Source organism: Trifolium pratense, linkage group LG4 (genome assembly GCF_020283565.1).
Source record: "Trifolium pratense cultivar HEN17-A07 linkage group LG4, ARS_RC_1.1, whole genome shotgun sequence".
Lineage (NCBI taxonomy): Eukaryota > Viridiplantae > Streptophyta > Magnoliopsida > Fabales > Fabaceae > Trifolium > Trifolium pratense.
In genome coordinates, this window is record NC_060062.1 from 30,304,723 (window position 1) to 30,332,081 (window position 27,359).

The window sequence follows — 27,359 nt, forward strand, 5'->3', positions numbered from 1 at the left end:
GACATCAAATTGTGAGACCTCCATCCATGATTAGAATTAGGAACCTGGATAAGAAACTATATATTAAAAGTTGGCCTTAAGCGGAGATAATTTTTTAAACTCTATATGCAGCGCGCATAAATTATTGAAAGCGCCCATAAATTACATGCATATATGTTAGAAAGATACAAAATCTCTATATTAGAATGAAAAAAAAAATTATAAATATATATTGATAATCGGAGAATAATAAAAAAAAATTGCAAATCTCGATCGACATCCGAAAGTTGTGTACATTGTTATAGTTATTGAGAAGCAAGGTTAACCGGTATTCCTCATACCAGCAGCGATCCCATTTACAGTGATAAGCAAAGCATCTCTGAGTTTAAGGTTGTCATCATCGCGCCTTAACCTCTTGAGAATCTCCACTTGTAACAGGTTCATTGGATTGAGAAATGGAAGTCTGTTCTCAACCAACCTCCTCAAGCTCCTATTATTCTGCTGAAGTTTCTCATGGCCACTAATCACCAGCACAAACTTTTCAGCTGTCAAGAGCTCGTTTCTTAGCTCGCGGCCGAGTTCTTGCCTCTCCTCTGACACAAGGGCTTCATCATAGTACTTTGCTATAGTAGTGTCTGTGTCACGACCCAATTCCAATCGTGACCGGCGCACGAACTAATACTAGTCCGGCAAGCCTAATGACCGAATTTAACAAACAATAAATATATTATTTCCAAATGACTATTTACTTTAGAACAATTTTACTGAAATTTCGACAAAGTCTCATCTGTATTTTTAATGTTTCCAAATCAGAATAAATCCTGTTTGCAGCATATACATCATTCAGTCAAAATTTTCAAAATATACATGTTTAAATTTATACATTTAAAAACAAGATATTCCTAGACTCAAAATAGCTGCAGATACTCGATCAACTCCAAATATACATATACAAAATAGTTGTTCATCAAGAAGGCCTACCAAAAGAGTGACATTGACAAATCTTTAACTCTGATAGAAGCTTTCTATTCAGTTGACTTTGAATCTGAAAAAAAAAATATAAGATGAAGGAGTAAGTCACAAGGACTTAGTGAGAGATAACAACCATTACCAACTAGATGGGAAACACACAAAGGCACGAGCATTTGATTTTTAGAAAGCTTGTAATAATTATTGTGTAGCAGTAACTACATACTATAAATAATATTCGATCCAAATCATTATAGAGTTTGAAATTTGAAATAATAAAAAATATAGAAATCCAATCAAATAAAAAGAAGTCATAACGAGAGAATCGAGAGACGGCTCCATCTCGTTGATAGCCCTTTCCTCCTAAGAGTGGCCTTTCACTTAGGGGCGGCTCCATCTAACGGATAGCCCTTTTCTCCTCGATTACGAAAATACATCCTCATCTTTAATTAGAGAGTCTACAATATCGTTGATAGCCAATTCGTTACGAGAGAATCGAGAGACGGCTCCATCTCGTTGATAGCCCTTTCCTCCTAAGAGTGGCCTTTCACTTAGGGGCGGCTCCATCTAACGGATAGCCCTTTTCTACTCGATATTATATAACTAGGTGCACCTAGACCGTTATCCTCGTTATCGGTTACTTGATCGAAATCATTATTCTCAAAACATATTTATCAAAATCCACGTTTCACAAGATATTGAAATTTATCTAAAAATACCACAATCAAACCTCATTTTCAATTCATTTGTTCAACAAGTCATGGATAAGTCCAAATAAAGTATAGTTAAATTTGATGACTTGGAAATTATATAACAATGACGAGAAAATGTTCAAAGGTTGTGTTCCCCAATTTTATAAATACTTTAACATAGAAAATAAGTAACATAAAATTGATAATAGTAGTTAAAATAAGTAGTAATGATCATCATCAACTCACAACTATGACGAATCAACTCCGTTCCTAGCAATGCCTTCCGGAATGACCACCGGAGCAATTTTCATCGAATCTGAACATCATACAATAATTTCAGCTCTCGTGAAAACTTATTTAAGATCACACTACCAATAGATAAAAGAATTAGACAAAACCCCCAATTTGTTAGAGTTAGAGTTTAAAGTGACTCATGAAAATCTAAGAGTTTACTACACACTAGTTCTGCTACTCATCCAAAATAGATATCATTTTTAAACTCGTGAATCATAAAATTTTACCTCAAAGAATATAAATGACCAACTTTCAAGAGATGGATATTCTTCTCCTTTCTTAGAGCAATAACCCTAACTCCAAAATCTTTACCCATGAACACTTTTAGACTAGGAGATAGCTTTGCTTATATGAGTAATTAACCATCAAGAGTGGAGAGAAGAGAAAAAGAATTATGGTGAATTGGAATAGAGACGAACAAAATGAAAGTGAGAGTGGAGAGAATTCTAGAAGATGGGAGTAGAGAGTGAAAGGCACGTGAGAGAAATAGAAAGGGGTGGGTGGGGTTTCCGTGTTTTATTTGGTTTGTCTTTTTGTCCCATGTTTTTTTTTTTTATTATTATTTTTTTATATATTTTTTTTATTTTAGAAAAAAAAAAACCGAAACGGTGCGTTTCAATCTTCCCCCCTTAAGAAAATTCGTCCTCGAATTTATACTACTAATCTTGATTTTTAAATAAATGTGGATACTTGTCACACATGACTTATCTGGGTTCTCAAGTTATTACCTCGTTAAACAATCTTTGCCATAGAATCTCTGCTTAAACGATACCCTTTGATCATAAACATATATATCACTTCCTTATCTATATATATTATAGCTATCAAATGGTTCAACATAAGAAAAATCCTAGTCTAGCTGCACATTTTCATGAATAATCACATGAAAGGGTCATAAAGGTATTTCTAGAGCATAGAAATATAAAATACCGTACGGACTGTCGAGAGATCTGGTCGAAGTCCCAAGTGATAAGCTAGAAGTTCGAATCTCTACCGAAACTCTAACATTCCATTGAACCTTAAACTAATTTCCCCCCCCCCCCCCCCCCCTTCTGCCAAACCACAATACACCCTACATTTGTGAAACATGTAGGAATACATGCATGCTCTCCCACTGTGAACAGTAAGGGCGACATCTCTGATTAGAGTAAGACTTTTCCTACTTCGAATTGTCATTAAACACTCCTAGAAAATCTTAACCTTTTCAACAATATGTTGAATCAACTCTAGGCCCACTAGTTTAGAGTTTAGACTAGCCAACATCCAATCATACTATCAAAGACATACATTGTCTACATACAATGCCTCAAAGGCGCCACTTTAATACTAGATTCGTAACTATTTATATGAAATTTCCATCATAGAAAAACATTGGTCAACTTCCTCTAATAATAAGAACACAAGCACGAAACATATCCTCTATGTTTTTTTTTTTTTATAGTTTTGACAAATTGACCATCGGTCCTAGGATAATGATTGTACTAAGATTCAAACGGGTTCCTATTTCTGATAGACATCTAAAACGGAGCAGGCAACTGAGCACCATGTTGTCAGAGATAGTAGAGATTGACATACCATGTAAAGAAAGGATCTAGTTTAAATAAATCTTAACATAATGATCTATGGATGGTTTAAAGTTTCTACTGTTACTTATATGTAAAATGGTCTACTGTTGGCACAATTCCACTAGCATTCTTGCTGTAACTAACTAAAATTCAACAATAGATCTTAGAATCACATCTCTTTTAGTTCAATGGTCTATTACTTTAGGCATTTGGAATCATACTTTCACATCTTACAATCATTAAAACAATATACTCATGGTTCTCACTCTTGTGACATCTGTAAGACCACCCCCAACAAGAACTTATATAAGGTTGCAACATTACTTTCAAACAAAACACACAAGGAATTGAACATAAAATTAAAGGTACCGAACTTAAATTATGTCTTGAACAATGATGTATGGAGGTTTTGGGAGTAGCACTTCACACACTTCTAGTTTTATTTGACACCCTGCTTTAACTATAATCATTGCAGCATATCAAAATCTCCTTTCCACCAACATGCTTCCGCTGCGCAACTCTGATTTGTTTGGTAAGTAGTTTATGACCGTATTCCATAATACTCACCTAATTTACTCTCTACTGTTTCAATTTATCAACTCGTGATCTAATAACCCAAGAAACATATAGTAGGAAATATTGAGAGGTTTATAAAATAGTCTTCAAGAGCTTATAAATAAAAAATACTTGTTTCATTCATTCCAGAAGTTAATCACCTTGAATGACTATCACAGGGCATCATTCTATTATAACTAGTATTTATGTTATATAAATAAACCACCTACTTCATATTTAATTTACATCTTAATAGTCTACCAACCAAGCCTGGACATACTCAATCCAAATGTATTCCTAAATCAAGGAATATTAAATTTCAAGTTTAATAATATCCTTATCAAGGCCTAATTTTTTACTGATAAATATGTTAATAGCCTAGAAGCTACTAACCAATGCAGAGTTAATAGGTGGTTTTCCGCATGTTTCTATTGCTTAGGAATTCACAGATAAGTAATTTTTTATTTTTTTTTATTTTTTATTTTTGGTGACTCATAAGAAAAGGTAGAATTTTGAGACTTGAAAATAAATTTTTCAATCCTAGTAGGTCTTCAATACAATCTTGATTTGAAAACGCTCAGGTTTATGACCGTTCCTAACTCTATCAAATATCCATAAAGATGTTAGAGAATTAGTAAACTCAAAAGACATAACCAGAATTATATAATGCTCATAGTATGTGCAAAGAGTTTTTTATTGAAATAAGACCCCTCTCAACCTTTAATTGGTGATGCCTAGACCGCAAATCAATCCTAGACAAAACACTTAACTTCTTGAAGTTGATCACACAACTCGTCAATTCAAAGTAAACAATATTCAATCGTTACTACCCTCCTATTCGATTCTCTACCACACAATATCACATGGGTTCATCTTTCTTCCCTATAAACAATATCACGGCTTCCCAAGGAAAAGATGTTGGACTAATAAATATCTTATTGAGAAAATCATATAGCTTTCTCCCTTAACACTTAAAGTTATGCTAACTATTTGATGAAGAGGTATGGATGTCGTTGAGTGTTAGGAACCAAGTTTATAGATATCTTAATATTCTTATCATGAGGCAATCTAAGAAATTCTTCAGGAAAAACATTAGGAAACTCACGTTTTTTGGAACTATTTAATGTTTTTTCTTCACTCACTTGTATTTCCATAATCAAGAATAATTATCCATAATAACTCCTTTTTTTAACAACTTGTTAGATCCTAAACCAGAGGTTAAATTATATGGTACAAAATCACGTTCTACTCGCAAAGGATAAAAGCGATTACCCAATATCTCAATTCTCACTCCCTTGTTATAATAGACTAAGGTGATATGATGGAAGAACATCCAATTCATACACAACATCCTGTCATAATCTATACTAAAGCTACCAGTGTTAATTCATAACTAGATAATAATTGTGTCGTAGCTGCCAAGGACGACCCCTCCTGTTACTGCATACTCGACCACATTGAAAGTACATTTTACCCTCTTTGAAAAAAATTCAGATTGAAATCAACCTTTAAAGTCAAAATTATTCTAAGGAAAAGTGAATTATTTATATGCACCATAATCTAATCTACGACTCTACACTGTGTAAAAAAATTTGTCTACTAGAACTATCTCTCTTGTGATAGTAATATTTGTTGTGCCTTGAAAGTTCTGCAAAACGAGTTTTGTTCTTTGAAATTGACATAACCTCAGTTTGTTTAAATCCCTCATAGTCATAATTTAAACCATGCATCTCCAACACTTTCTAAAAGAAAACGAGTCATAAACAATCAAGAGATCTCACTCCATGCCAACGTCGGTGATCCTATTTGTACAGGTAAGTGTATCAAACAAGTCATATACCAAATCCTCCAACTTAAATGATGTCAACTTCACTGCCCCTATATCTGAGCATCCTAACGCTTTTTATAACCTCTTTAGATAGTCAATGAATTTAAGTGGATCCTCACGCACACTCGACGTAGAAAAGGTAAGGGTTTAAGTATCATGAATTTCTCTATATCAACATTAATCTCTCTAGATGGGGTTATCGTCTAGTACTCACCCTGGCTAACTACTTGTGACCCAACAAAATTTGTTTGTCTTAGATTATCATTATCATGCTACTTCTCAACAACAATCACAATAAGTTGTTGCAATACCTTTAGCAATATTTGTCTTCCTCTAGGCACCTCAACACTAACTACTACTACTACAACCAATCACGTCCGTCGACATGAATTCCGCATCCTCGATCATCTACTTTAAATCGACAACGAGTACGTACGAATCATTACTCTTTAACTAGGTTGGGAAGTAAACCATAAGGAAAAACTTTGCTTCTAGTGGAGATCCTAGTGTTGGGTGGCGTCCTGACCAAATGAAAGAAAATTGACCGAATATGGGACAAGACGACAAATCAGATGTAGACAAATCAAAGACCAAAAGAGATCATTGGATTGAACAACAAGTGAGACTACCATAGAATGCTAATAGCTTCTTGCAAGTAAATGGTGCCGCGGTTCACAATTTACTAACAAGAACCTATTCTCATTCTATGTCAGCAGCTATTAGGACCTATAACCGAGCTCTGATACCAACTTTGTCACGACCCAATTCCAATCGTGACCGGCGCACGAACTAATACTAGTCCGGCAAGCCTAATGACCGAATTTAACAAACAATAAATATATTATTTCCAAATGACTATTTACTTTAGAACAATTTTACTGAAATTTCGACAAAGTCTCATCTGTATTTTTAATGTTTCCAAATCAGAATAAATCCTGTTTGCAGCATATACATCATTCAGTCAAAATTTTCAAAATATACATGTTTAAATTTATACATTTAAAAACAAGATATTCCTAGACTCAAAATAGCTGCAGATACTCGATCAACTCCAAATATACATATACAAAATAGTTGTTCATCAAGAAGGCCTACCAAAAGAGTGACGTTGACAAATCTTTAACTCTGATAGAAGCTTTCTATTCAGTTGACTTTGAATCTGAAAAAAAAAATAAGATGAAGGAGTAAGTCACAAGGACTTAGTGAGAGATAACAACCATTACCAACTAGATGGGAAACACACAAAGGCACAAGCATTTGATTTTTAGAAAGCTTGTAATAATTATTGTGTAGCAGTAACTACATACTATAAATAATATTCGATCCAAATCATTATAGAGTTTGAAATTTGAAATAATAAAAAATATAGAAATCCAATCAAATAAAAAGAAGTCATAACGAGAGAATCGAGAGACGGCTCCATCTCGTTGATAGCCCTTTCCTCCTAAGAGTGGCCTTTCACTTAGGGGCGGCTCCATCTAACGGATAGCCCTTTTCTCCTTGATTACGAAAATACATCCTCATCTTTAATTAGAGAGTCTACAATATCGTTGATAGCCAATTCGTTACGAGAGAATCGAGAGACGGCTCCATCTCGTTGATAGCCCTTTCCTCCTAAGAGTGGCCTTTCACTTAGGGGCGGCTCCATCTAACGGATAGCCCTTTTCTACTCGATATTATATAACTAGGTGCACCTAGACCGTTATCCTCGTTATCGGTTACTTGATCGAAATCATTATTCTCAAAACATATTTATCAAAATCCACGTTTCACAAGATATTGAAATTTATCTAAAAATACCACAATCAAACCTCATTTTCAATTCATTTGTTCAACAAGTCATGGATAAGTCCAAATAAAGTATAGTTAAATTTGATGACTTGGAAATTATATAACAATGACGAGAAAATGTTCAAAGGTTGTGTTCCCCAATTTTATAAATACTTTAACATAGAAAATAAGTAACATAAAATTGATAATAGTAGTTAAAATAAGTAGTAATGATCATCATCAACTCACAACTATGATGAATCAACTCCGTTCCTAGCAATGCCTTCCGGAATGACCACCGGAGCAATTTTCATCGAATCTGAACATCATACAATAATTTCAGCTCTCGTGAAAACTTATTTAAGATCACACTACCAATAGATAAAAGAATTAGACAAAACCCCCAATTTGTTAGAGTTAGAGTTTAAAGTGACTCATGAAAATCTAAGAGTTTACTACACACTAGTTCTGCTACTCATCCAAAATAGATATCATTTTTAAACTCGTGAATCATAAAATTTTACCTCAAAGAATATAAATGACCAACTTTCAAGAGATGGATATTCTTCTCCTTTCTTAGAGCAATAACCCTAACTCCAAAATCTTTACCCATGAACACTTTTAGACTAGGAGATAGCTTTGCTTATATGAGTAATTAACCATCAAGAGTGGAGAGAAGAGAAAAAGAATTATGGTGAATTGGAATAGAGACGAAAAAATGAAAGTGAGAGTGGAGAGAATTCTAGAAGATGGGAGTAGAGAGTGAAAGGCACGTGAGAGAAATAGAAAGGGGTGGGTGGGGTTTCCGTGTTTTATTTGGTTTGTCTTTTTGTCCCATGTTTTTTTTTTTATTATTATTTTTTTATATATTTTTTTTATTTTAGAAAAAAAAAAACCGAAACGGTGCGTTTCAGTCTGCTTTCCCTAAAACCATCTCAATAAGGTCTATTGTGCTTTGAAAGAAAGGCCATTCTTTGTACATTGCTTTTAGTTCTTCACTGTGACCTTTCTCACTGGCACCTTTCAAACCTGCTCCGACTCCGAGCCAAGCTGGAAGAACAAATCTAGTTTGAGTCCATGCAAACACCCAGGGAATAGCACGTAGGTGTCCAATTCCTCTCGTGTTCTTCCTCCTTGCAGGACGGCTACCTATGTTGAGGAAGTCGAGTTCTGCTTCAGGCGTGGCTTCGGCGAAGTAGGTAAGGAATTCTGGATTTTCGTAGACTACGTTGCGGTAACACTGGCAACTGATCTCTGAGATTTCTTCCATGAGATTACGCCAATTTTCATCTCGAGGTGGGAGTGGTGGACGAAGAGTTGCAAGTAGTACTGCGGTTGTGTATATTTCAAGTTGTCGAACAGCTATTTGTGGTAACCCAAACTTGGCCTCTACCATTTTTCCCTGCTCAGTAGACCGAAGTGTTCCCTGCGATGCACCATCGGAAAAATAAATTTGTATTTTCAAATGTTATATTTAGATACTTGAGGACTACATAAATCACTACACTACCAGTCCAATAGTCCAAATGTTACTTCCTTACGATCCAAGGAATCAAGTCCTTGAAGTTGAAACCATACAACCACCATCACCTCATACAATTAGTTTTAAGAAGAAAAAATATATTGAGAAAAATAATAACAAAGTTAAATGTATAACCTACCATCACAGACCCGGGTGGTTGAGACTGAATAGCCAGATATGTAGGGCCACCACCTCGGCCAATACTGCCTCCACGGCCATGAAACAATGTAACTTTAATACCGTAATCATTGCAAGCAGCTACAACATCCTCCTGAGCTTTGTAAAGTTCCCAAGCAGCAGTGAAGCGGCCAGCATCTTTACCATGGCTGCCATGACATATTCTTAAAGATTAGTTTCAACTTTCAACTTAGTACTACCTGCAAGCAACAACGACAACATTACAAACCTGTTGCAACTCATAATCAGCACAAATGACACTAAAATCATTTAAGACAAAGCTTGTTATGTTTTTTCCCTTTCAAATAAATTAATCCTAAATAATTCTAAACCGTCATCGTAAAAAATAGCAGTCCGACAAAGAACACTTACAGCTACCCGTTGTTGGTTGATCCCACCATTTGCACTAACCAAAATGTATCCATTACTTCCCTCTAATGAAGTAGTACAATAGAAGAGAGCAAACTGTGAGTACTCATAATGGACCAATAAGCCTTTCTTTATTTGTAATTGTAGTTATGCAAAGACATGAATCATGATAATAATCGTCAAATTTCAAAGTTCAGACACACATACCATTAGGTTCCCAAATTCGCTGATCAGAACATGGTGTCAAAGAAGAAGCAGGGACCAAAGGTTCCTGCCAAAAATCTTTTGGTTCACATTTGTTCTCCACCATTACACAAAACACAGTTACTGAAAATCGAAAATTGTGCAATGGCAAACAATTGAAAATGGTTTGGATTTCGCGAACTTGGTGAGTTGGAATTGAACAATAGAATACAAATTTTCAATTTCTAAAGCCCCCAAATAAGATACATTGTATCATTAAAGAACCAATCATAGTGCTGCATATAGTATAACATGTTAAAATTGAAAACAATTTAAAGTGAAATAGAAAGGAGTAATCACTATCCCATCTAACAGTTCCTTTCCAATTTTCATGAGTGGCAAATCTAACAATCTATCAAACTCCACAATAAAAAAAAAGAAAAATCTAAATATCGATCTATATCTACAGGCCATTTATTCATACCATTCGACCCGCCAACAAATAAGTCCCCGAGTCAGCAATGGCCGCACATCCATCAGCACAATATCTTGAATGACAATAAGAAAACGTCAAACCAATGAAATTAAAGCTAAGATCAATTTATGAAATATTAGGAAAATGAAGTGGAATCTATGCTTATAGCAATCTACACATACCAGTGGATTTACCATCAATAATTACATCTCCAATATCAAACTGAAAAGAAAAACAAAAAAAAAAAAAGGTTACGAAAAAGAATATTATACATGGAAAAAAATTATATGTAGTAATTAACATGCCAATATCCTTTTCTTGTCACAGGCACATAAAAGTGATTTCCCTTATAATGAGCAAATTCCGGCGCCAAGTGAAGATACAGTCTCAGATCCTTAGAACTAAGTATCATTGTTGGACCACCAATCCAGTTCCTCTCCATATCACTTTCTTTCTTATGTGGAATAAAAATAAAACAAATTAAAATTGAAACAAATCAAATAAAAAAAAAAGATACAAAATCTAAAAAAAGAAAATCTAAAATTTAACAAAAACAAATCAGTTATATTGTATTTGAGAAAACCATCTAAATCCCACTAACAACTCCTAAAAGGTAGTGATTATTATTAACTAAAACATAGAAACAAATCCTAATAAATATGACAACTAAGCATCTAAATCCCACTAACAACTCCTAAAAGGTAGTGATTATTATTAACTTAAACATAGAAATAAATCCTAATAAATATGACAACTAAGCAACAATAATTTCAAAACAAAAAAAATAAAAATAGAGAGAGGATTATAAAATCAGATATAAGAAACACAATTGAAGAAAAATAGGGAATTCAAATAAAAAAGGACATACCTTTTTTTTCAAATTCATGAACAACAATCTCTGATAATTGATTTCTGAAACACTATATTCCATTTTCTGGTAATCAAAACAAACCCAAGTTTTCTGATAAAATTGAATTCTGAAATGAAAACTTACTCAAATCCCAAACATCAGCTAAATATTACTCAAATACAATCAAATAAAGTTTAGAAAACTTACACAATCAAACCATAATTTTGTGAACCTGAACAAACAATAAAATTCGCAAAAAAAGAAATCAGAATATGAAATGAAATATATGAAATAAGGAAGGGATTTCAATTATATCTTCATGAGTTTCACATACCTTGCTTTTTGAGAAGCTCTTTAAACATTCCTTTATGAGGATACCTGCATGTCAATTGACCAAAGAAAACACAGGACTCATTAAACACAACAATGGTGTGAAACCCATGAAATCCAAAGCCAAGAAAAACATTACCTTAATTCCAAATCTTCATCGATCTTTGTCGTTGCTGGGTTTGTAAATCTGAACAAACATTATTTGTGACATAAGATTAATAGAGCAATTGATCAAAAAGCCCAATATTACTTAATTTGGTAGTTTTATTCCTAAAATTATTCCAACACTAACCCAAATATCATCTGAACACAACCAAGTCTGATTGACAAATAGAAAGTAGCTATAATTTTCATATGAGATTGACAAACAAAAAGTCTACAGAAAGTAGCTATAAAAAACAGTTAGAATCGTTTCACGGATGCAAGTCTCATTGATTCACTAAATAGCTTTAAGAAACCATTAGCTTTAAGAGAAGACACACAACACAAGCAATCCAACATCAAAATCAAAAATAAAAAATACCAAAATCTACCTTGGATAATGGATTGGGTGCAATCTTGCAGGAGAAACTATTTTATCAAACTCAAAAACATAATAACCTTGAATCATCAAAAATAAATAATTAGGTCCAAAATAACCAATTTTCTTGTTAAATCTAATCTAAATCAACAAAAATAGAATAGCAAAACATTCACCTCTTCCCATTAGAAAGGTTGTGGTCGTGAGTTTTCACCATTTTCCTAGCCGCAAAACAGAGACAAATCTGAATATGAAAGAAAACTAAAAAAGCGAAAGATTAAGCAAGTTTATGAGCACATTGACATGAGGAACCTGTTGTAACAACAAACAAACACACATTAGTTAATCAATTAATTAAAAATATAATCCAAACCCAAAAGATAATCTCATATTAAAATGAAAATCATACATCACAGTTATGAGAAGAAGGAACAATATTTTCAAGTTTTTGGCCAGTGAAGATGTCAATACCTACAAACCAACACTTAACATGATGTTTTCCAGTTTTGGAAGTTGAAACTTCAACTACCTGTGTCCAACACAAACAAACAGACCCCACAAAACGTAAATCATTAAAAATCAAAACTTAACTTTGTTTTGCACAAAATAACACAAAAATCATCTGAGGTTTGATTAAGCATAATCCAATTGATAAAAATTCAATTTTATCATTGGAATGCTTTCTGCAAAAATTTAAAACAAAAAAAAAACGAAAACAGTTTGAAAGAGAAAAGAGATTTTTCTAGTCAACTGAGTTTATTGACATCCAAAGATCCAATTTCATGGAGGATCTCTAAATTTGAGGAATTGAAATTTGGGGGTTAGGGTTGATGATTTTCGGCCTACCTGAGAGGAAGAATAACATGATTCTGATGACGGCGGCATCACCGGAAGCGGAGAGAACGTTCTGATTCGGAGATTGATTTGAAGGTGGTGGTGGAGGTTATGGTGGATGCGGTGGTGGAGGAGGAGATGAGGCAGGGAGGAGAGATGAAAGTGTGAGATGGTGAGAAAAGAGAGAGCGTACGAGAGAGAGGAAGAGAAGAGAGAGAAAAAAACTTTACAAATGAAAAAATTTTGGGAAAAGAGAAATACATATGTCACTGGGCCCAATGCATGTATAACATATTGCTAGTATGGGGAAGCTTCTTGTTACCTCCTCTGCATCACAACCCACACACTTGTCATGTGAGGCTTTGCATGGATGACATATAGATGGTTTCAAAGTTGACAAAACCTTGTAGCCAGGCATGTGGAACATGATCATTGGGCCAAGACAAGCACATGGTGGCAATACACAATTGGACATGAGTCAAGGTGTGAAGCATTTATTGGCCAATTGATTAGGGTTTGCAATTAGGGTTTCCCAATCCATGATCTTTTATGTATATTATAGACTATAGATAAATTGGGCTTATTGTTGAGCTAAGTATAATTCTTTTTATTTTATTTAATATTTATTTATTTATTACTTTCTTAAGTTGTGTTTTGTTAGTTTGTTATAGAGAAAGAAAAAAATTCTATTCTATTTTGTTATTATAGTAAAATTATATGAACGGTTCAATATAAACGGTTCAATAACGGTCGAACCGGTCCGACCGGTTGAACCTAGAACCGGTGGTCACAACGGTTCGACTTCCGGTCCGGTTCTTAAAACATTGGTTTTTTTAAACCATGTGCACAGTAGATTTGAGTCATCCAACATATTTGTTAGATCGTCTACCAATGAAAGGTCAAAATTATCATCCTCATCAATCATCATTATTAAGTGATCTGCATCCATATACATGTTTGATAAAAATTTGATGTTAAATTCAAGTTGATTTACGACAGAAAACTGGATTTATGTTCATTGGGCTGGGTTTAATTGTGTTTTAGGGCCCATAATGGTATTCATTAATTGTTTTGCTCCAAATTTAAATTTGTAAGAAGTGGTGGGAAAATTCAAATATTTGGTAGTGCTCGTTAGCTTAATTTGGTAAAGGAATGTGAAATTGAAGTGAATGTAAGTACAATTTGGTAGTTCAAAATGTTTGGTAGTGCTTGTTGGTTCAAAATGTTGACACAATTTAAAATTTTTGATTTCGTCACACTTTGTTTTGTTGCTTGAAGGTGATTTCATCGCACTTACCTTTTAAGATCTGACACAATTTAAATGTAAAAGTACTCCACATAAATTTCACATGAGTGTGTTCAAAATTAATATTGAGATACATACATCTAGATGTTTCGAAAACTAAATCCCACATGATAATTAAATAAACCTAAAATGTTCCTCTATGCATAATTCAGTCGTAGAGACATTGCAGTTGTAAATATATAAGAAATGAAATTCAAAAATGAGATTCTCTAACATAACACAAGGCCCAATTTCTTTTAAACTAAAAATTCACTATTTTATTTCATGGGCCATAAAAAATAACCTTATTCAGACCAAACTGTATTCCCTATTCAGCATGCTTGAGTGAAGGTAATTAGGGTTTGACCAAGCCGCACATAAACCAGCAATGTATACAAAAACAATATACACCGTCCGATCACTCTTCTACTAACCGTCCGATCAACCATCTATTTCATTATATAACCAACCACACAATACACATTCTTCATCCACTTCTTTTCCTCTTAGCCCCTTGTCATACCCCAATTTTTGACCTAAGATCCTTCATCAAAGGACACCTCACTTTTTTTTTTTTTCTTCTCATTTTATCCATTAACCATAAATCAAAAATTTATTTCCTTACAAAACACCTAAATTACCCTTTACCCTAATTTCCCCCGATAAATACCCTTCATTCCTAGTTCACAAGGGGAGGCTTTTTTGGAGAAAAAAAAAGAGAAAAATTCTTAGATCCAAAAGCTCAAAAAAATCACATATTCATCAAAAATCCAAAATCATCAAAAACTTCAATCCATTCATTCATAAAGCTTCTAAACCATTTCAGAAGCTTGAATCACTCAAAAACCACAACAAAAAACACCCAAAACCGTGACAATCCTAGCTCACGGTGGCAAAGAAAAAGCTTGCAATCCATAGACCGAATCTTAATCCAAAAAACGTAGGTTCCTCTGGAAACTTGTTACCCATCATGTTTAGAAGCTTTCTATCGGTTTAGATTGTTCTGATTTTGCTTATTTTTAAGTTTTGTATTTTTGAGTTTTTTCTTTTTTCGTTTTTCAAGTTTCACACCTCCAATGTGAAATCTAGTCATGGATTCGTGATCAGGAGGAAGAAACAAGCAAGATCATAGCTTGTTTCGTGTGTTTTGGTCCCCTTTTGGGTATTTACCATTATTGTGTTCTTGAAGTTTTTGCTTCGTTTTTCAAATTCCAAGCACCTATTGCAAAATCTAATCTCATATTTGTGATCTATGCGAAAAACCGAGCAAAACCATATATAACTTGTTGATTTTGGAGTCCGGATGCGACTCCGACAGTGTTTCATAGTACGCCGTTTCCATCCACTTCTCTCCTTTGCCCTCTTTTGAAATTAGGGTTCTCTAATTTTCTTTCAATCTTGTTTCTTTGTTCAATTTTTGCAATTCGAATTCGGAATTAGTAGTAGTAGGCTTCACTATCTGGTCGATGTGGATAAATTCAATTCCCATTCAGACTCGTTCCCTTGAAGCAATAGTAATATGTGTTGTTCTTTCAATTCACTTCCAAAATCCTTTTTTTTTGGTTTTGGGAGCTCGCTAGAACAACTAAATTTTAAATTTCTTTTTGAAAAATCAGTTTTTTATTAATGGGTTTTCTGTTTTTGAATCATTTGAGTAAATGGGGTTTTGGTAGTTAACTGTGATGAGTCACATACAGACACAGACCTGTAATGATTTGCGGCTATGATCGCAGATTTATTGAACATCTAAGGGACTGAGTTAACTATTTCTTCTCCCAATTTTAATTTTAATATTTAAGTTGTTTTAATTTTTTGTAATATTATGGTTAATTAGTTAACATGTTTTAGTGGCTTCAAATCATGAATTTAATAATGCTTGCATGTTTTTGTAATATGTTTGCAATGTTTTATTGAAGCCTATAATTGTGTTCCCCTCGCTATCCACTGCAGCAATTCTAATGCTGTAATTGGACGTCGGGGAACAAAATTTTTAATTTATTATAGATCTATTTTAATTTTTATTATTTGAATGTGTATCATTTATAGTATATATGGTAGATAAGGATGAAGCAAAATATATAATCCAACACTTGATCTGATTTAGTGATGCAAGATATATTACTATGTTTCTGAATCTACATTGTGTACTTAGTTTCATGCTCATTAGGATAAATCTTATGTTGTTATGTAATGTTGTTGGGTCATGTGATGAGTTTGGAATAAATCTTAGGACACCTTCCTACACAACAAATGCTGTGGATGAGATGAACTTTCCTTCCTGATGATGTGCCTTAATTGTTGTAAATATGAGATTATTATCTTAATACTGATTTTTTAGTTGTCTTTTTATTGTAATTTTTTTTATTGGTTTTTGGCCTTCATAATCCCAGGTAAGATTGAATGTTTTCATTAGTGCTTAACTGATTCATGGGAGGCCAAAATTAAGTGTTGGAAGTTTCGCTGATAAATGCCACCATTTGATTATTACATTGAGGTGTTTACTAGTAACTATGCCGCACACTCATTTCAATCTTTTTTTTATTTTATTTTCGAAACTGTTATGTAGAATTTGGTAAAGTAGTGGATTGGACTGTGTGAATTAGGTTAAATGGATAAAATTGTAGAAGCGAGGCTAGTTTGATTTTTTCTATATAACATTCCAATGAAGTTTGAACTACTATTGTAGTTTTTGAAGGCTTTGGTAGCTACAAGTTTGAGCAACACGGTTGAATTTTTTGACGGCTTACACAGTAACAATGTGATTGAAGGACACATTTGAATCTTTAGGCTATTTATTTGTTTTATATGATTATCTTGTTCAATTTAATTTCTATTAATCTCTCTAACATAATTTGTTAAAATAGTTATTTCTCTTTTGGTGTTTTCTCTCTTTTGGTATTCTCTTTGGTGGATGATAATCTTTCAATGTATGGTTGTTGATATTCTTCCAATGTAAAAGTTAAATACTCCCTTCGTCCCGGAATATAAGCAAAAAAAAAGTTTTCACACTTATTAAGAAACTCTAAATTTTATCAAAACAAACGATTGAGTTTCCCGTATTACCCTTGTTATAATTACTTTTTGTTAATGGAAAAAATTAGCTTTTTGATTGATGAAAGCTAAAAAGTCATATTGAAAGAAGTTAACTACCCAAAAGTTTATTGGGAAACTAAACAATAGTGAATTATGATTAAGGGTAATTTTGTAACTTTAGTATTAACAAAGTTGTTTTTTTCTTATATTTTGGGACATTAGAAAGAGGTTTTTTTTGCTTATATTACGGGACGGAGGGAGTACAACAAATGTATGATTATTCTATGATTATTCCTCTAGTTCTGATGTAATATTAAACATACCCAATATAATTAATCTATGATTATTCTTTATTTTAAAATGGCTTAATTAGTCTTTTGGTCCCTTAAAGATATTTTTTTAAAATTTTAACCATTGAATTTTTTTGTTATATTTGGAGTTAAAATTTAATGGAAAGGACCAATATGCCAAATATATATGTCTTTATGAGACCAATTCAAGTCTTTTTTTCTTTAAGGGATCAATCCAGACCTTTTTTTTCTTTAAGGGACTAGTGTAAAACCTAAAATGTCTTAACCTAAAATGTCTTTAAGGGACTAATAGACTAATTAAGTCTTTTAAATTTTAAGTGCCATATTTGTAATTTATTGATGGATTGATATAATTAAGTAAATAAAACCTTATTCAAATCGATTCAATATTAATAGCGCCAAACCTGACTACCCAATCCAAAAAGACCCTATAATTTTTCGGTTAATATATATTTGTGTCTCCCTGAATCATGAATCCAGTTTGACCTATAAGATTATCAAGTTTTACGATTTTAGTCATTATGTCACAAATTTTGGAATTTTTCACACCTACCTACAAATATAATCATATTCTTAAAATTTAGGTGTGAAATATTTTGCAAACATTCCTTACACCTTTTATATATATATATATATATATATATATATATGACACTGATATATTTTGTGTGTGAAATTTGTTTACAACTAGTAACCGACCCGTGTGTTGCACGGGTTTTTAGGAACGTCAAATATATTTCAATCATGGATGCTGTCAATCAAAATAGGTTAAGCATCACAATATATATGTCAATTATGGATGTTATTAATCAACGGGGTTAGACATAAGTACAACAAAATTAACATAATAGAAGTCAAGTCCGATACAAATTTAAACATCATAACTTTAAAAACAAACAATACGAAGATAATCTGAAATGAAAATAGAGGGAATCCTAGTAACTGGCTCGTGCATTGCACGAGTTTGATGGAACACCATATATATTTCAATCATGAATGCTGTTAAGCAATTGGGTTAAACATCACCATATATATTTTAATGAGGTTGTTGTTAATCAAGTGAGTTAAGCATAATCTATCATTGCAAATATAGGATGTTGTTTTAAATTAAAGACATCATATAATTTAATTTTAATTAAGTCAACATTATTTAGTTGCATGTCATCACAATTTTTTTAAAATCTCATAAACCTGCTACAAAATATTACAAACTTTTATCAACGATAAAAATTATCATCTTCGCGTGAATTATAAATTTTTATCATTAATAATTTGTAATAGTGATTTTAAATTTTTTATCATCAATAAAAGTGGTCATCTCCCTGTGAATTATAAATTTTTATCACTAATAACTTGTAAAATCTCCTCGTGAATTTTAAAATTTTTATCGGTGACAACATTTTAAAATTTATAATTCAGTGATAATAGGATCAAGAAGTATATTGCATAATCGCAATATCCAAAAGAGTAAAATACTTAAAAACCAAATCTTAATCTTAATAACTACAATACAAAAGTGAACCACGTTATTGTCGGATGACTCAATTACATTAAATTTTATAGTGGAGTCTTAAATGACCCGTGACATGAATAAAATTTAATTTTTACCATTTTTTTGCCCAATTAATATGATTCTAAAGGACAAATATCAATAGATTAAAAAGAAAAAAAAAATTAACAAGGAAGGGGTCAAACTGAAACGAAGGGGTAAGAATAACAAAATAAAGGTCAAGGCCCAGTCCAACAGACCCAGCTGAGCTAAGCTTTAAAAAAATCCGAGAAACGATCAGGACCGTCTAATTAATCAGACGTCCCTGATTTGATCAAGTGATAAAGAATCTGGGCCATTGGATTCGATCAAACGGCTGTAATGGGAGACGCATGGTAAGCGTGCGTGCACTGGAACCAACTGGGTATAAATACCCAAATTCTTCACATAATCCTCATTTACTATTTTTCCTTCTCTCTCTTCACTCGCTCTCTCTCTAGTCTCTATTTTCTCCCACCTTGTTCATCTTGTTCATCCTCTTGGATGAGTTTTCCGGCGGCGGTCACCGTCCGGCCAAACTTTGGTGGCGGCGCTGCCGTTCCGGCCGCCATCTACCCCTACCGGAATGCCAAAAAATTTAAAAATTAACCCAAAATCCCTATTTTTTAGTTTTAAACATCAATCAAACAATAAAATATCAAACAAACCTTGAATCCGAAAATTCCCAAAATAGAAAACCTAGATCTTTACCTAATCATGCATAGAAAATCAACAAAAATACATGCAAAAGAAAGGTAATTTTTTTTTTTATTTTCTTTTATTGTTTTTTCTGTTATTCTCTTTCCTTTTTTGACTGCTTCTTCTTTCTCTTAGGTTACTGTTAAAAGAAGGATTTTTTTTTTGTTTAGGTAGGAATTTTTTTTTTAGGTAATTTGATTTTTATATTTACACTAAAAAGATCTTTTATGATATTTCTTTTTTTAGATGTTTCTGTTTGTTTTTTTATTAGGTCTAAATAGATTAATATATAAAATAATTTCTTCTCATCTCTTTGTTGTCTTTTCTGATTCCTCCATTAGTTACAGGCTCAAGGATTGAAATTGTATAAACCCTCAAACTTATCAAATTTTTTTTTACTGTTAATATTTTTTTTTTATCTTCCTTCTAAATCCTTTCTCTTTTTGTTGCAAGGCTTTGCTCTGTATTGTGGAGGCAGGAGTTGATTTAAGGTTCTTAGTTTTCATGTGTTTTTTGTATCTCAATTTTTTATTTTTTTTATATTCTGTTTGGATTCATATTATGTTATAAAGAAAAAATTTTGATAAATATTTTTTTTGAATTGTTTATATCTCCTTGTGTGTTTGATTTATGTAAACAATACTTTATAAAGTTCTAAATTAAGATAAGATCTTCTTTATGGTGAGTGATGTATGCTCTTCATAGTGGGCTTCCTCTTCTACACTTCTTCTCTGCACTGACTTTTCTATCCATCCTTGGTTCTTTCTTTTTTGACAAACACAGTTCTTTATTTTCTTTGTTACCATTGTTATTTGTTTCTATGTTTGTTTTCTTCCGTAACAAATTTAAACCAACATAATTGTTGCAGTCCTATTTTTAATAATTGTTGCAATCCTTTTTCTTTAGTCATCCACACCTGTAAAATCATACAAGTTGTTTTTTTTTTCACTTGTAAATCCTGCAAAGAAAAAAAAAACATTTGCTAGTAATATTAAATTGAAATTGAGAAGAGAAAGAAGGTGAATGAAGAGAGATGAGAGAAAAATTAGAATTTAATGAAGAAAAAAAAAAAAGAGGGAGTGTGTGAGTTGAAGGAGAGAAAATGAAAATGGTGGGTTTGAAGCAAGTGAGTGTGTGAATGTAGTTTTAGGATGAGTTGGTTTATATAGGATTGATGAATTTATCTATGGAAGACACTTGTTCATTGGCTTACATGCATGATACCACTTGTCTATTCCCTTCCATACACATCTTCCATGAAGCAAGTAATAGAGTAAATAGATATAATCATGATAGGAATAGCTAGTAAATAGTTATAATGATGATAGAGAAGCACATAAAACCTTCTAGTAAGCCATGTGTAAGATGACTATTGAATGGATTTAACACTAGAATGAAGATCAACATGTAAACCTAGAATGGAAATGCAAACCTAGAGGTGTCAACATTTTATTGGCTAATACACAAAGATGTCAAGTGACAATTGGACAAGAGATTAGGGTAAAGCAATTAGGGTTTGGAAAACAACTCATCCTTTAGTATAATATCCTTTAGTATAATAAAGATAAAGATAAAGATAAATATATTATCCCACGTTTACGTGTCATATTAAGGAATTAATTTTATTCAATAATCATCTAATTTGATGGTTTATTTTATTCATGGAATAAAATTATGGTTTCACATAAATACTATGACTATCCAATCAATATATTACGGTACATCGATGTTGCTTGACCTCTCCGTGTGCATTTCGGAGCACTTTGATGTATCGATTTCAGATAAAATCAATTCCGGAGTTTTTCTGGAAAAAAAGTTTCGGATGTTTTCCGGAAAAAAGTTTTCGATTTTTTTATGGAAAAAGTTCCGGAAAAAAGTTACCGATTTTTTGGGGAAAATAGTTTCGAAATGTTCACCTGAAAAAATATTGCTGCTACATAAAAGAGTGAAAATATTGGAAACTTTTTTTCCGAATAAAATATTGGAACTTTTCCAGAAAAATATCGGAATTTTTTTTTTTTCTTCAGAAAATATCCGAAACTTTTTTCCGAATAAAATATCGGAACTTTTTTCCCGAAAAAAGAATGAAAACTTTTTTGTTCAGACAAAATTTCCAGAATTGTTTTTATCTAAAATCGAAACGTTTTCCCCCAAAAATCGGGAACCTGTTTTCGAAAAAAAAAATCAAAAAATTTTTCTCGAAAAATATCGAATTTCTTTTAAAAAAACATAAATAAAAAATAATATAATACTGACACTACACCGTAATATCATGTACACATTCAATCCAATCTATAAAACACGTGATGCATCGGTGAGAGATGGTCTCCCACCCTAGAATCCGCCTAGAACTACCCTCTGTTCATGCATCTGCATCATCCATCTTTGTCGCAAGTGTTACTATATGGCTTTCTTGAGATTTTTTAATCTCAGCCATTGAAACTCTTAATTGCCATATGTCATTTATCCGTATGAACACTTGAGGGAAATGAAGGATAAGCCGGAGGATTAGCCAGCGGAGTAGATCTGAACTCTTTATGTACTACTAAAATAAAGTAACGACCACTTACTTTAAAGATCCATTGACTCCATGGTTTATTTAGATCATCTCTTATAAACTTTCAAGGATGTTTTTTATATATAAATTTTTTATGTATAAATAAATTTAGTAGTACTTTGGAAGATCCATCTATTTATTTTGGCACAAAAAATCTTAATTATTCCTCCGTTACTATATATAAGAAATATTTAATTTTTTAGATTTATTCTAGAATTGCTGTATTTAGACAATAATATAGTCCAAATACATGACCTCATCCCGACAATCAAAATCCTTCCTGACCTGTCTCACCTACCTCTGAAGCTGGAATGCCTTTCTAGAGGACCCAAGGAATCGATAAGTTTGAAGTGGGATGTGAAATATGATTTTTACGATGAATTTAAAAAGTGAAATGTTTCTTATATATAAGATCGGATGAAGTATTAAACAAACAATCAAAGACACATACCGGAAATTGTTCGTAGAGAATTTGTCCCCATACATAAATCATCATGATATTTATTTAAGTTTTAAGTTTCTTCTACTGTATCTTAATGTTTCATTTGTAGGACTTAATACTTAATGTGAAGAAATAAAAGTTTTTGAGTCATTTTATGATGACTTATGATCAAGCCTTGCTTTATGGAAGTGGAGATAATAAAATATTGTTTTTTTTTTAAATTAAAAATAAACTGTATTTTTTCATTTTAATTGATAGAGTACACAAACTCACAACATCAATATTAATAGTATAAAATTACAAATTTCATAAACTTACGAATATGACTATATTGTTTTATTGTTTTATGACCGGTGAAGACACTTAATTGTGAAAAATAAATAAAAATCAAAGTTGGTTCCTAGTCATAAAGTCAAGAAACCGTCACTTGAAGTTGGGAAGTTGAAAAACATCACATTTTGGTCATGTCGAGACCATGCTATCGGCTGTGACAGCCACTACAGAGGGCAAAATCAGTTTTTGTTTTTCATTTTCCCATTTTATTGTCCATTAAGTGTATTGAATTTCCATTAAACTTGGATTGGCACGAAAATCAGAGGTCTTATGCCTATAAATACATAGACCACAATTCTCTTGTAACAATCATCCAATCTCTTGTAAACATTGCTACTTAGACTTTGAAAGGCATACATTTCAATAAAATTGTTCTTAGTTATTTGAGCATTGCTATATAACACGAAGAGTAGTGCTAGAGTCACACTCTTTAACACACTCTTCCAACACACTCCAATTATAATTATCCACATCATCAACTTTTTTTACACATTAACTTGCTACCGTTTTAACTCTATTTGGGTATTATTATAAAGATTAAATAAATAAATATCTTTTAACACCATCGGCTACACTCCTGCAAGTTTTGGGCTTAATTTATTGAACATCCCAACAAACATTGAACAAAAGAGTAGGAAATAGGAACCTTCAACCACCAATTTTTTTGACCACTTAACAAATTTGATTTCTTCAATAGCCAACCAGTTCATCTCCACCGATACACCTCAAAACAAAGACTTTCTAAGAGTAGTTTGTTATCAAAATCTTCAATTTCCAAAACTCCATCTTAACAGTTCTTTCAAACAAGAAAAAGAAAAACCAAGTTGACAAAAGAGGTCAGCCTTGAGAGGTAATAGAAAAAGACCTCAATTGGTTACAAGAGATTAAGAGAGAAATTATGGAGAAGAGATGAAAACAACTAGTTAAAAATTTTAGAATAAGAAATTTTGGAAGACGAGGATGTGAGAGAAGAGATAAACAAGAGCAAAATAAATTAATGGAAATGATGCAAATCGGTGGACTAAAAGATGCCATGTCATTCGCTACACGTTCGTGATGCTCCAGTTCGCGATAAGTAGTATTTCTCTAGTTATTTTTCTCTTTTATTCTTAGTTTAGTTTAATAGTTTATGCGTGGTTGCTAGCCATGATAAAGACTCTTTTGGTGGAGATTATGTGATTCATAGTCAAACCAACAACCACATCTTCCTAGAGTGTGAATGGATGAGTCAAGTTTAGTTTGCATTTCCCCTTACTATCAACCTAGAGAATGTGCAGATAAAAAACTTCTCAGACCGGCTAGATTACATGATGCAAGCTTCAAAGGACTTGGAACGGAGCAACACATGAGTTAGCAAAATGGGCTCAACATGAGCCCAAAGTGGATCTCTAATTTTCCGTTTTGTATTCTTCACCACTTCCAAAAAGATATGACCTTTTTTATAGCTAATAATATTTCAAGGTTCCACTTCAAAAAAATTAAATAAAATTTAGCTTATTTTATTGAATCGATTAAAAATATACTCCATCCGTCCTATTTTATAACACCTCATTTGACTAAATGCATTTTTCATATATAAATGTAAATATTATCATATAAAATATTGTTTGATTTGTTTCGACGAGTATTTTCAAAATATCAAATTTCTATAATTTTTACTAATGTACAATTAAAGATAATCGTGTGAATATGTGCCTTGACAGGATTATTATATTTTGATGATGGACAAAGCAAAAATGTTCTATGCAAAAAGCGGTCAAAGGATTCTCGGCACTAAAAGACGTGGACTATAAAATTACAAAGCGGTCAAAGGATTTCCGGAGCTTAAAGACGCGGACCATAAAATTAATTTTATGATCCATATATTTTTTAGGGACTTTGTGTAAAGTAGAAAAAGCTCTCATTAAAATAAATCACACACTCACAAAATAGTTTTTACAAATATATTTTTCTACTAAAATTATTTTTGAAAAGTGGTGAGAAAATTATTTTAAAATCTTTTTAAAGGTTACGGTGGAAAGATTTTCTTCAATGTGTCAAAAGAATTAAAGGAAAGTTTTTTTGATCTTATCATGTGTTGTATCACCGATTTGCAAGTAAGTGTATATATGGCAATTAAGACTATATGTGGACTATGTGATCATACATCTTATCTATTCTTAATAAGCTATATCACTGCCATAACTTGTTTCTCAAAATAGTCCTATGCTCAAAAAGCCAATATCATAACAACAAATTATATCCTTTCCATATGTTTCTGCTACTAATTATTTTGTGAAGGAATGGAGCGTACCAATTGAATTAATTTCCTTTCCAAACTTATTTCTTCCACAAGTCCTATAAATAGGACGTGCTTTTCACCTTTTCAAATCACCAAAAACTCACCGAAAAATATTTCTCTCATTCATATTCTATCTCTCTTATATTGCTAATACTTCTCACTAATTCTACACTTGCTAAAATATTTTCTTGAGAGCTTTTTTTTTATACTATATAGTTTACTTTGTAATATTTGTGTTTCAATTTGTTATATCTACACAATTGGTGTAATCTTTCAATTCTTGTAATTTCTTTTGTATTGGGTGTGATCCCAAGGTTTCCAAGAGAGGTGATATCTCTTGGTTTAGAGGCTCTTGCGCAAGGGAGGTGATATCCCATTGTTTGTGTTGAGAGTTCTCGGTTGTAAAGGTTATTAGCTTATCCTGTTATAAAAGCTTGGTTTAGTGAAATCTCAAGGTGCTTTCCTTAGGGACTGGAGTAGGCCCTTTGTTTTTTGGCCGAACCAGGATAATTTTTTTGTCTTTTTCTACTCTTTCATCTCTTTATTTCCTGCGACTCATTTTCTTTTGTCTTTATCTTTCTGTTTTTTTTTAATTATTGCATTGTATCTTATTTACACTTAAATTATTTTCATTTGATCAAAACGAAAACAAAAAAAAAATATTTTAAAGTGCTTTTTAATTGATATTTTAATCACTCAATTCACCCCCCCTCTTGTGTAACAAGTGGTATCAGAGCTTGAACTCTTGTTTATAGACTAATCGTCTCAAGAGCCAAGATGACTTCAAACATTAATGATTCCTTAAACAAACCCCCACATTTTGATGGTGATGGGTATGGTTATTGGAAAGAGAAGATGAAAATTTTCATCGAGGGAATTGATTGTGATGTTTGGGATGTTGTTGTTAATGATCCATTTGTTCCCACACATCTCGTTAATGATGTAGTGGCAAACAAACCTAGAAATCTTTGGACCAAAGAAGATAAAGAAAAGGTACAATACAATTTGAAGGCTAAAACAATTATAAGTATTGCTTTAAGCATGGATGAGTTTTACCGAGTTTCAAATTGTACTACCGCCAATGAAATGTGGGACACCCTTCAATTGACCCATGAGGGAACTCCCGAGGTCAAAAGGGCAAGAATGAACACATTAACTCGTGACTTTGAACTATTTATGATGAAATCGGAAGAAAGTATAAAAGATATGCAAACACGATTCATCCACATAGTTAATCATCTTCGAGCACTTGGAAAAACTTTCAATAATGAGGATTTAATTAACAAAGTTCTTGGATGTCTAAATCGGAGTTGGCAACCCAAAGTGACCGCTATTTCCGAATCCAGAGATTTAGCATCTATGGACTTGGCTACTCTTTTTGGAAAACTGCAGGAACACGAGATGCAACTAAATCGACTCAAAGAAAGTGAAGAAGGAGAAAAGAAAAAGAAAGGGCTTGCTTTAGCTGCAACTACCAAAAATAGTGACTTTGAAGGTGGTGACAGTTCCGATGAAGATGATGAGGACATGGCCTTAATGGTTCAAAATTTGAAAAAATTCATGCGATACCAAGGTAAACCGAAACAATTTCGAAATTCACAAAAGAAAAGTGACGAAGGATCCTCTTTCAATCCAACATGCTATAACTGCGGTAGGAAAGGTCATATAAAACCAGATTGTCCGCAATATCAAAAGAAACATGAAAAATCGGACAAAAGATCACAAATGGATTCAAAAGGAAGAAAGGCTTTCATTGCTTGGGATGACAATGACATGGACTCATCCGACGAACTTGAAAATGAGGAAGCAAACTTATGTCTCATGGCTCATCATGAAGAAAACGAGGTAAAACCCAACTTTACTTATGATGAGTTGCTCTTTATTTGTGAAGAATTAAATAATGAGTCTAGGAAGTTTAAAAAAATTGTTTCTACTTCTAAGAAAACTATTTCAGATCTTGAATCAAAAATAAATGTTT

The 27,359-nt window shown here is 32.5% G+C and overlaps 1 protein-coding gene, 3 long non-coding RNA genes and 4 other non-coding genes across 16 annotated transcripts; 6 read left to right on the forward strand and 2 right to left on the reverse strand.

Annotated features, from left to right (window-relative positions):
• Window positions 1-709: 709 nt before the first annotated feature.
• LOC123921211 lies at window positions 710-2,561 on the reverse strand. The gene is made up of 3 exons (XR_006813997.1): window positions 2,162-2,561; window positions 1,887-1,956; window positions 710-1,024 (listed from the first exon to the last, which is right to left on the reverse strand). It is a non-coding gene; the product is annotated as an uncharacterized LOC123921211 (long non-coding RNA).
• Window positions 2,562-6,726: 4,165 nt separating this feature from the next.
• On the reverse strand, window positions 6,727-13,206 carry LOC123921209 (phosphoenolpyruvate carboxylase 4-like). Of its 9 annotated transcripts, none has more exons than XM_045973647.1 (14): window positions 12,925-13,156; window positions 12,255-12,339; window positions 11,698-11,745; window positions 11,563-11,606; window positions 11,436-11,460; window positions 11,247-11,355; window positions 10,561-10,600; window positions 10,388-10,451; window positions 9,928-9,991; window positions 9,724-9,785; window positions 9,314-9,500; window positions 8,177-9,078; window positions 7,902-7,971; window positions 6,727-7,041 (listed from the first exon to the last, which is right to left on the reverse strand). In XM_045973647.1, the coding sequence occupies exons 1-9, from the start codon at window positions 12,941-12,943 to the stop codon at window positions 9,964-9,966; spliced, it is 462 nt and encodes a 153-aa protein (XP_045829603.1). In that variant the 5' UTR covers window positions 12,944-13,156; the 3' UTR covers window positions 6,727-7,041; window positions 7,902-7,971; window positions 8,177-9,078; window positions 9,314-9,500; window positions 9,724-9,785; window positions 9,928-9,963. The 9 variants fall into 9 exon arrangements, with proteins under 9 accessions (XP_045829603.1, XP_045829602.1, XP_045829606.1 ...); XM_045973646.1 differs by having other exon boundaries at window positions 9,314-9,551; window positions 12,925-13,155; XM_045973650.1 differs by lacking the exon at window positions 9,928-9,991 and having other exon boundaries at window positions 12,925-13,206.
• A 1,700-nt stretch (window positions 13,207-14,906) lies between these two features.
• LOC123921212 lies at window positions 14,907-17,164 on the forward strand. The gene is made up of 2 exons (XR_006813998.1): window positions 14,907-15,137; window positions 16,588-17,164. It is a non-coding gene; the product is annotated as an uncharacterized LOC123921212 (long non-coding RNA).
• LOC123882651 lies at window positions 15,870-15,961 on the forward strand. The gene has a single exon (XR_006799962.1). It is a non-coding gene; the product is annotated as a small nucleolar RNA SNORD25 (small nucleolar RNA).
• Window positions 16,045-16,187, forward strand: LOC123882608. Its single transcript, XR_006799924.1, has one exon. It is a non-coding gene; the product is annotated as a small nucleolar RNA snoR136 (small nucleolar RNA).
• Window positions 16,253-16,336, forward strand: LOC123882576. The gene has a single exon (XR_006799900.1). It is a non-coding gene; the product is annotated as a small nucleolar RNA snoR31 (small nucleolar RNA).
• LOC123882568 lies at window positions 16,581-16,720 on the forward strand. The gene has a single exon (XR_006799892.1). It is a non-coding gene; the product is annotated as a small nucleolar RNA snoR83 (small nucleolar RNA).
• Window positions 17,165-19,490: 2,326 nt separating the features above from the next.
• On the forward strand, window positions 19,491-20,491 carry LOC123921213. The gene is made up of 2 exons (XR_006813999.1): window positions 19,491-19,824; window positions 20,222-20,491. It is a non-coding gene; the product is annotated as an uncharacterized LOC123921213 (long non-coding RNA).
• The last annotated feature ends 6,868 nt before the right edge of the window (window positions 20,492-27,359 follow it).